Source organism: Opisthocomus hoazin, chromosome 13 (assembly GCF_030867145.1).
Source record: "Opisthocomus hoazin isolate bOpiHoa1 chromosome 13, bOpiHoa1.hap1, whole genome shotgun sequence".
In the NCBI taxonomy this organism is placed as follows: Eukaryota; Metazoa; Chordata; class Aves; order Opisthocomiformes; family Opisthocomidae; genus Opisthocomus; species Opisthocomus hoazin.
The window spans coordinates 25,675,133-25,685,228 of record NC_134426.1 but is presented as its reverse complement, the minus strand read 5'-3'; the positions used below and the strand labels follow the sequence as shown (position 1 = coordinate 25,685,228).

Genomic DNA, 10,096 nt, shown 5'->3' with positions numbered 1-10,096 from the left:
CGGCCATCGCTCCTCCCCGGGCCGTTGCCGTGGCCACCGGGGAAAGGCGTCGGTCGGGCCCCGGGGTTTGCCGCCATGAGCTTGGACGATGTGCGGGTGCGGTGGGTGCGGGACTGAGCGCTCGCCGTCCTGGGGCTGACCCATCCGGCGCCTTTCGAGGAGCTGCTGAGGCGCGGCGAGGGGGCGCGGACCGTGCTGCGCTTTTTCGACCGCGGCGGCCGGGACGGGGACCATGAGGGCGAGACGGGCGCGGCCCTGCTGCTGCTGCGGGCCCAGCGGCGCGGCGGGGCGAGGAGGCGGCAGGTGAGGCCCTGCTACCCCGGCCCGCCGAGCCCTGCCCTGGGCACTGCCTTACCCCGAGCCCCTTCGCTCTGCCCCTCCCTCCCCAACTCCCCCCCCTCTCCCTCCTCCTCTCACCCAGTTTTCCCCATGTCGAGAGTCCTTGCCCCATTACCCCTGTCCTTACCCCTTTCCCTGCCTCTCCAGCCCTAGGGCTGTGTCCACTCCTCCTGAACCCCTGCTAACCCCACCTGTTTCCACGCCCTTTCTCCTCTCTGGTTGCGCCTTGGTGGGATTTGCACCATCCCCACGCCGGAGGGGTTGTATCATGCTTCTCTGCCCTTTTGTGTGTGTGCAGACACAGAGGAGTTCGCAGATGAGCGGAGGGAGGAAGGCGCAGATAACCTGTTTCCTGAGCAGTCGGCTGAAGCAGCCTCCTCTGTGGTGTTGGAGGGAAGGAGGTGGTTTGAGGGGCCAAAGTGTAGTTGTTGCAGGCCAAACTGCCGTGGAGGTGAAATGTGACTAGCTAACGTGGCTCTCTTAAGCAGATCCAGCAGTATCTGTAGCATCAACAGCTTCCTTTCCCAGGAGACCAGATTTGGTTTTGTGGATAGTGTCGGGGGCAGTGTGGCTACTTAATGTTTTCTCAAGATCTTCTGCCTCAGGATGCTCCTTTGAAAGAAACCTGCCTTAGTTGGGCTCTTTCATCTTTTCCAAAGAAATGGAAAGAAAGAGACTGACTGGGATGAACAAAATCAACCCCCAAGCACAGATCTTCCATCCAGTCTTTGTCTGTGACATCTTTTACTGGCTTTATAATTTCAGCTTTTTAGAGATTAATGTTATTAAAATAAATAGAATTGATTTGTTTCCTTTAGTAGAGATGAATGAATTCCCCTTGTCTTAAAAGTTGCAAGCTCTCCTCTTTATTCTGATGTAGTTTATTGAGGATAAGAGAGGTGATCCTGTAAAGAGTTAAGATTGGTCCAGTACTTCACCCACTGTATTGCAGAGAAGCCTTTGGAATAAAATAAAGGAAAAGGGATAGAAAAGGTATCAGAAGAGAGCAATGATTTTCTGCGGCTCAGAGATTCAGTTCTCTTCTGTGAACAAGCTTCTGAAATAGTTACCTGCAGAAGCAGAGCGTCATGGCCTGGTGTTTCATAGCTGTGTAAGGATTTTCTTCGTACGGTGCAAAAAGGATAGTACCATGAAAGTTAGTGCTGAAGCCTGGTGTGGATGCAAGTAGACTAAAGGAACGATAGAATTCAACTTCCTACTCTGCACCTCTGAATGGAGGCAGCTGCAATGCTGCAGATTAATGCTCAAAAGCAGTGAGACAGGGAGAATTATCACTGTTTGATAATAATACCAGAACACAAAGGATTCGGTTGGGGATGCAACTATGCCCTTTCCACTTCTTTTAAGAGTTCAGAAGCCTGTGTTGAAGGGGGAAGAAGACATGCCTTTTGAAAGAAAGTATAAAATAAAGTTTGACGTTCTCGACTGGCCCAAGAATTCATGCAGTTGTTCCTGCGTTAGTGTCTTCACCATCACTTCTTGGGCATGACAACTTGTCCTGGGTTTGGCCAGGACAGGGTTAATTTTGACCAGACTCCAGGAAGGGGCACAGCCGGGGGGTGGGGGCTGACCCCACCTGGCCAAACAGAGTCCGGTATTCCATACCCTGTGATGTCACGCTGGGTTCCGGTGGGGGGGAGCGGTGCGGCGGGGACTCACTCGCGGCTCAGGAGGGCGTGGTGCTGGTCCTGTCCGGGAGAGAGGGTCTGTTGTGCGAGTTTGTGTGGTATTTTCTCCTTATCTGTACCGTTGTTGTTACTGTTCCCTCTGTTTGCTGCTCTGTTAAACTGCCCTTATCCCGACCCACCAGTTTCTGCCTCTTTCTTTCCATTCTCCTCCGCACCGCGGCAGGGGGAGGGGCGGCCGTGTGGCACTTTTGTTGCCAGTGGCAGCTGAACCCAAAACATTAAATTGGCACCCGAGCGTGGGGCGGGGATAACGGCAGGGCTGAGCAACGGGTGTTAAAACAGCTTTCTCACATTTTGTTAAATTTTGTTATAGGCATTTTTTCTGTGTTAGTTAAATCGTCGCTGGTAAAAAATGTTTATGTCTGTGATCAGACGGCTGTGGTTTTTGAATCCATACTTGCGCTATGTTTTCCCTGTGGTGCTGTTCATTACCTCGGGGAAAAGGATCAGGATGATGATTTTGCTATACTGTATGATGTCGACTTATGACATGATAACGTCAATGTGCATGAAATTAGGCTTGTATTTGTATGCGGCACTGCGGTCATTTCCGTACCTCGGATCCTATTGTCACCGCAAATCCGGGAACAAAACCTCGTAACACCAATGTGGTGTTAAAAGGCAGGCATTCTTTATTGCAGCGCTGGATGCACGGGGGATAAATCCACCGAACGTGCCTACCGCATACCTTTTCCGTATAGTTTATATAGATCAAAAATATACCTATTTATTAGGTTACGTACCTTATCCCTTTCATAGTAAAATTAGTTCATTTTCATACACTCCTCCCACCTGCACTTGCGCAGTGCCTCCTAGTGGTGGTCGTCGGGGGTCCCAAGATGAAGGCTCATCCTCTTCATCATCCTTACAGTGTCCGCTGGTTGACCCCAGCTTCTGCACATGCGCAGTCCTCTTCTGGCTCTTGTCCCGTAGTTAGGTCGCTGTAACTATGTCGCTGTAGCTAGGTCGCCTTGACTGGCTCTAGGCGACCGCTAACATTTCAGCTGTGACGTCACGCTGGGTTCCGGTGGCGGGGCCTGGCATGAGAAAACGATAGGAAGGAGAGAATTAAGTTTTAGAACAACATATGCAATGCTTAAGTGAACTGCTACTAAGCTGACTTTTATTGTTTTCTTTTTTAATATGAACCGTCTAATCTCTGGTACCTGTTTGAATTATAGACGTTCTCACCAGCGCTCTCCTCTAGTGAGCAGCAGACTGAGGAAACTTCCTTTCATCCAGATAGTGAAAACACAGATTTTGAAAAGAGGGATTTACCCGAGACTGAACTTGCAGAAATGAATGAACAGCCTGTGGAATACTGTGATATTCAGATGAGGAATGAGATTCAAATGAACAGGCAAAAATTCTTAAGTGTTACTCCGCAGACTGTACAACTAACTGCAGGTGAGTGTTCTGCCTCTGCCAGCACTGGGGTGTTTAGGGCACATGACAGTATAAAGAGTTTCACTTAGGAATGGTTTTATGTGGGATAACAAATTCATACAGTTTCTGGGGAAGCTCCAGGCCTGATTAAAGTTTCTCTGCGCTGAGAACAGTAGTATTTTTACTGCCCTGAAGGATAGGAGGCAGCATGGAGAAACAGATAAGTGACAGTGTTTCAAACAGTCTGGAGTAATAGTAGGAGAGCAGGTAAGCGTGCCTTGTTGCTTACCAATGTTCAGGGGACTCAGCCATAGCAGGGTACAGAAAGGGGCAGAGCGAACGAGACTTCCATGTGCCGTTTAGCATCCCTTCTCTGACAGCGGCTACTGCCATGCCATTAAGGAGAGCATAGTGGCCTACCATAGACAGAGTGATCATCTTCTTCAGCAAAGCCCTAATCCTAATTCTTAATAGTTAGAAATCAAACTAAGGCTTGAAAGCTGAGAGCTGTTCTTGTATTTCTAGGAATATATCTTTCTTTGCACTGTGTTAACTGTGAAGCAACTGGATGGTTTTTGCCATATTCTCAAATAGGCAGAGCAGGTGGTACGTTACCTACTTGTTATCCTCAAGTATGGAACCATCCTAACAAGATGGAAGGCGTAAGACATTTCAGTGCTGTTACTTTACCAGTGCTGATGGAACAAGACAGTTAATTCTGTGTGCCTTTTCTTCCAATAGGACATATTAAACTGGAGATGCCCACTATAAATCTAGATGGCGAAGTGGCTGTTCTTGCCACAGTTCCAGAAGTGGTTGAAGCTCTGGAAAGTTGTGCAGTGACCTGGCAGAAATTAATATCCACAGCTCTAGAGGAACAACGGAAAAAGGTTCCACAGGTAGTGTTGCCTATAACAGCAAACTTCTTTTATTCCTGGAGACATTACTTCATTTCCCCACAAGAATTTCTTTGAATGGTTTGTGCTCATTTTTAATCCATCTTCATGTTTCGTTGTTGGAAAGCCATTTACTAACTGATGTAAAGTAGAACAAAAGTAGTGAGGAACTGTGTGACTGGGCAATAGAATATGAAGTAACTCACTGCACATCCTACCCACATAGGATTAACTGTGGAAAACTAAGGCACTTTTGTTATCTGCACTCTTCTAAAGATAGCCACGAAGTATTAAAAGCTGCAGTGATTTTTTTTTTAAATATACAACAATGTTTTTGCTTGAAAAAAGTAATCTCTCTCAAACAAAAAAGATTCCAATGGTAAGGTTCTGATTCTGCAAACACTTACACATATGAGTAATACCATTAAACGTACGGAGGGATTTCATGTCTGCAAAGTTACTTGTGCATAAGCTTTCGCAAGCATGGACTCTCCAGTTCCAACTCAGGGATGTACTCCCCATGAGCAATTCCCTTCAGCATGTGTAAAACTCTTTTGATTGTAAGGATCTTCTGTCTGGATTTTTTGCATGGTTGAATCATGCCAGATTTTGCTCAGCATATTGGATAGAAGGAACAAATACAGTCCTGGTTATAGGTTTTCACTCTTGCATAATAGTAATTTAGAATTTTTATTTTATTCTGCGTTACTTGTAGGGTAACGGTCCACTTGCAGAAGTTGACCTCTGGCGTGAAAGAAATGATACTTTAAGTGCTCTTACTGAACAGACAAATCTTCCAGATGTGCAAAAAGTCCTGGAAATATTACAGGAAGCTGAATCTGAGCATACTGGAGATTTACAGATAGTCTTAAGTGACCTCAGAAAACATCATGTGGAAGCCCTAGATAATGTTAAGTTTCTTTCAGCTCTCGAGTGCCATTTGAAGGTATGTATCCGTAAGAAAACTTTGTGAAGTTTTAATTGTAGTTACCTGAGTTTGGTTTCTCTGTTGTTATAATCACCTCTTGTTTATTTATGACTTTTTATCAGCAATAAAGATATACGATAACTTGTTAATATTCAATTAAGAAAAAGGGCTTGCTTATTTTGTTAGAGTTACAGTTGTTCTAATATTTGAAAGCAAAAGCCCAGAGCTGTGAAGAGTTTGGTTTGTGAGTGATGACCTTGGGAGAATTTGACAGCATAGCTGAATTGGGGAAAACAAAGAATTCCCTACTCTGTTTTTGAGGTAGCTTCTATCACTTATTACTGCTGATGTCTCAATTTTTAAGTTTTATTGAAGATCATCCAAGCACCCAAGTACAGAGTTCAGTCAAAACCAGTCTTGGGACACCTTTTACAGAAAATAGAATATTAATGAGACAGGACCTATAAAGCATTTGGGGCACCAGACACAGATTTGCGCATCCTTAGCCATGTGTGTTACGTGGCACCACAGTGTTTCGTTGAGTGGGTTATTTATTTAAAAATGTTACAGACTTACTTAACTTCAGGTATTATAGAATAAATATATGTTTATTGAATATGTGTCTGTATATTTTAATGACATTCACAATATTTATAATGCTTTTAATAGAATTTAACATATGACACTGGGTTTAATGTTGTCCTGGATACAATTCCTTCACTGATGAATGCCCTGAGAATGGTATGGATTATCTCACGGCACTACAACAAGGATGAACGAATGGTACCCCTCATGGAGCGCATTGCATGGGAAATTTCAACAGGAGTGTACAAAGCTGTGGATTTACACACACTGTTTAAGTAAGTACTGGATTCCTGTGTAACTAGGCTGTATTTATTAAGAGCTTGCTTGTTTTACTTGAAGTGCAGTAGGTAACATTTTCATAAAACAGGTTTCAGCAGTTTTCACTATCTGCAGTTGTGTTAGAAGGTCAATTAAAAGTAAATTTATTTTCTGATTTTCCTAAATTACTGAATCAGCCCTGAACAAATAGGTGCTTGTCCTCTTTTAAAAATCTCGGAAGAATAAACCTAATAGAATTATAGTAGCAAAATAGTGACATAAATATAATCAAAATCAGTCCTGAAAGAATATCACCTTTCAAAATCAGTCACATTGAAAATTAAGACCTTACAATTGTGAGTTTCGCCTAGATCTTGTACTGTTAGAAGCTGCTAAACCAGAGTATATTAATCCAGTTGAGGTATTCTTTTCTATCTGTAGTCTTTCTATCTATAGTATCTTAATTATTTTGATTTGATTGACAGAGAAGATAGAGCTGCTGCAAAAAAGAAAATAGCAGAAGCCAAAAGCACTCTTGAGCAATGGAAGAAATGTTATTTTACTGTTCGTGCCCAAATTGAAGCATCAGGAAGAGAGCAACACTGGGAATTTGACCGAAAACGTTTATTTGAAAAAACAGATTATATGACTTCAGTCTGTCAAGATCTGTATGATATTTTGCAGGTAGTAATACAGACAATTAGTAAAGGGATTTTGTGATCAGTGTCTTATTCAGCAGAGGAGAATCTGTTGTCTTGTGGTTGTTGAAATGTTAACAGCCTTTAGTTTTGTGAGTGGTTTTGTGTTTAAGACCTGAGCAGTGCCTCTGATTCCAACCAAGCTGCATTTAATGCTTAGGATGAAATAACTCTTCTCAAGGTACTGGCTGAGGAAAGACATTACTGTGTACGCTGCTGTTATGAACATACAGGTTCATAACAACCGTTTCACAGATTGGCAGTTTTCATGGGTTGCTAGCTTAATGATCTAATTTTAGATAAAATAACCATTTAAGTATGCTATAATACAAAATTTGAACATATATGAATCAGTATATCAATTGCAGGATAACATATGAATGAAGAGATGCTATGTTTAGGCTAATTTAAGTCAGGGTAACTAGAACTACTAGTGGTCCATCAATGGATAGATGCTATAGACAGTGTATGTAAAAACTTTGGAATAAAAAGGAATAATAACTGAGTAGTATCTGATTTAACTGCTGAAGTGTTGGGCCTGTAGAGTGGAGGTTTTTTTACCATAAGGCTACTTAGTGTGTCCTGTAGAAATACATGAGGTGTAAATCACAGCACAAATTGATCATTTTCTGAGCTGTTTTTATTTTTTTAAAGGAAATAGTATCAGAAAGATGTGTTAAATGGCAGGAAAAAACCCATTAAAAACAAAGCTTTCTGGTATGTATTCTGAATTAACAGGTCATTGAAGAGTTTGACAATATATTTTGTCCTGAACTGAAAGTTGTCACGGGGGATCCAAAGCGTGTTGATGATCTACTGAGACGAGTAAACGGACTAACTAATCCTATGGAAGAACTGACTTTTGACCCTTTTAACATCAAAAGCGCACATGACTGGAAATTAATTATGGCAGAATTCAGAGAAGATGTTTCAGTAAGCACCATATACTGTGATTCCCCCTCCCCTGTTACTTCCTATAGACAAATTCCTTCTAGAATATCAACATTTTCATTTAAAGAAAATGTAAGCTTGCAAAAGAAAAGAATATATGCATAAATAAGTAAATGGAAATGTCAGGAATTTGACCAGTTTTTCAAGTCAGTATTCTGTTTCCAAGTAGTTTTGTTCATATTTTATCTTGAAAATGGTGAAGCATGCTTTTTGTTCATTGGCAGAATCGCTACAGCATGAACAGAGGCTACATTTGACCTCCCTGTACTCGTGTGCTGACTTGTCTCAGTCATGTCCTACAAAGAAGTAGAACTTTCTTTTCTGGATTCATTCAGTCCTTCACCCCTCAGCTAAGAATACCCACAAAGCAGAAATTGTTCCAATGGTTTTTGTGATTTATTTGCCTGGCCAAAGGCAAGACACATTAATTAACATTAATATCCTGCAGCTTACTGGAAAGCCATCCATTTGTTAGTAATTTATAAGACAAAAACAGTAGAAATATGCTTGACCACTACTATAAAAAAGTATTTTAATTTTGCCTTCCTTTCTTGATTTTGCAAGATGAATCTCTAAGTGATAGGAATTCTTGGCCCTCTTCCTTTGTTTAGGTTATTGAAGAAGAGACCAAAAACTTTATTGATGAATCTTTTAAGACCCTTCGATCAGCAGAAGCTGCGTTTGACATGCTGTTAAAATTCAAACACATCCGCTCTCGTGAAACCATTTATAAGCAGATGATGATGAAGTTCAATGATATTTTGGACCAGTACTGTAAAGAGGTATTTAATTTAAGGATTTCGTGTGTAGTACCTGAAGCTCTTTACCTAGTGAAAATCCTAAATCTGTGTATATGTCTAAATACCTGAAAGGCTGAAAAGTTTTACAAAATGAACTCAATACTCGCTTTCACTTTTTTTGGAGGCTGTTGGAGAAATGGTATGGTTAATTTGCTGAAATGAATGTGCATAGCTGTATATGTGTGGCACAGTCTGGGAACTGAAAGATGTTTGCATGTATTCTGAATGCAACAAGGCTTGTGGCGATCCCTTTACCTTGTGAACAGCAGGTCAACAATAGTCTTGCCTGAGAAAATACATCTTTCACACCCTACAGCTTTCTTGTCGTGGACGACGAGTTCATGGTATGACCAAAAGTTGTCAGAGATCAACTGTGAAGGCAGAAATAATTTCTGACACATTGAAGCCTGTATATTGGAAAGCTTTTCATGTCATAGCATTTTTCTTCATATTTCAAAGAACATTATGTAGTGTAATCTTACAGAAGACACTGCCACAACAGCAGTTCCACAGGTTGTATAAAGGAAGACATTGTCTGTAATGCAATAAAGACAAACGAGAGATGCATGAAAAATAAAAGGGTTGTTTTTATCCTACTGCTGAAATTAGCTTCAGAGCTTGCGCTGTGTACCAGGTCAGTTACTGACCATGGACAAGCAAAGGAGAAATGAATCTTTGCAATATTTTGTTCTCTTCTAGGTTGAAAATGTTAAGCAAATCTTTGTTCAGAACCTCAGGGATCCAGCTCTGTACAAGAATCATCCTCCAGTGGCCGGAGCAATATACTGGTCCCGATCCCTTTTCTATCGGATCAAACACACTATTACTCGTTTTCAGGAAGTAGAGGAGTTGCTTGCTGGTGAACGTGGGAAGGAAGTATGTTAGTTCTTTTGTTATTTAATGAAGGAAGAAATACTTTCTTTGTACCCTTCTTCTGAAGATGTGAAAGTGCTCTTATGTGAGGTGAAGTTCAAAGAATGTCTTTGCACACAGCAAGCCATGTTAGATGTGAAAAGCTGATTGGGGCCTTCCCACTGTTTCCCAGAGAGACAGTGATGGAATCAATGGCAGAATTCAAGAGCCTAAATTCTCCATCGCCTGCATTAATTACAAGGCATTACTTGCCCTCTCATCTAATAACAATTAGAAACCCTATTAAGACACCGTATTAAGACAGGTTATTTGAACATTTCTCATGGTCTTTAAAATTAGTTATACAGAATTTTCCTTTCTAGGTAAAACAAATATATCTTCAAGCGGCGAAGAGGATGAAGGAGTATGAAGATCAAAAATACAGTCAGTGGAGAGATGGGACAGAACAGATACTCCCACTGTTACTGAAAAATACTCTGCTGACTGTTGTCACTGGTGGGGCTGCACACCATGTTAATCCGGAGACTTCTGAACAGGTGAGACAGAGGAAGATAGTATACCAGACTTCTCTGTGGGGAAGAACTGAAACCTATGTGATGGTCAGTGAGATTTTTCTAAGAAGAACATTTTAAACATAGTTTTTGAAAGGAAAATTTAAAAATCCTGTTCTAAC

At 41.8% G+C, this 10,096-nt stretch overlaps 1 protein-coding gene across 1 annotated transcript in view; it reads left to right on the top strand.

Moving 5' to 3' along the window:
- Positions 1-75: 75 nt before the first annotated feature.
- The window catches only part of DNAH10 (dynein axonemal heavy chain 10), a 56,179-nt gene continuing 46,158 nt past the window's right edge, over positions 76-10,096 (top strand). The window contains exons 1-10 of the mRNA XM_075434444.1: positions 76-96; positions 3,230-3,455; positions 4,176-4,333; positions 5,046-5,276; positions 5,928-6,118; positions 6,587-6,785; positions 7,538-7,732; positions 8,362-8,532; positions 9,250-9,426; positions 9,786-9,959. Of these exons, the coding sequence (XP_075290559.1) occupies positions 76-96; positions 3,230-3,455; positions 4,176-4,333; positions 5,046-5,276; positions 5,928-6,118; positions 6,587-6,785; positions 7,538-7,732; positions 8,362-8,532; positions 9,250-9,426; positions 9,786-9,959 (1,743 nt within the window). The remainder of the gene's footprint in view (positions 97-3,229; positions 3,456-4,175; positions 4,334-5,045; positions 5,277-5,927; positions 6,119-6,586; positions 6,786-7,537; positions 7,733-8,361; positions 8,533-9,249; positions 9,427-9,785; positions 9,960-10,096) is intronic.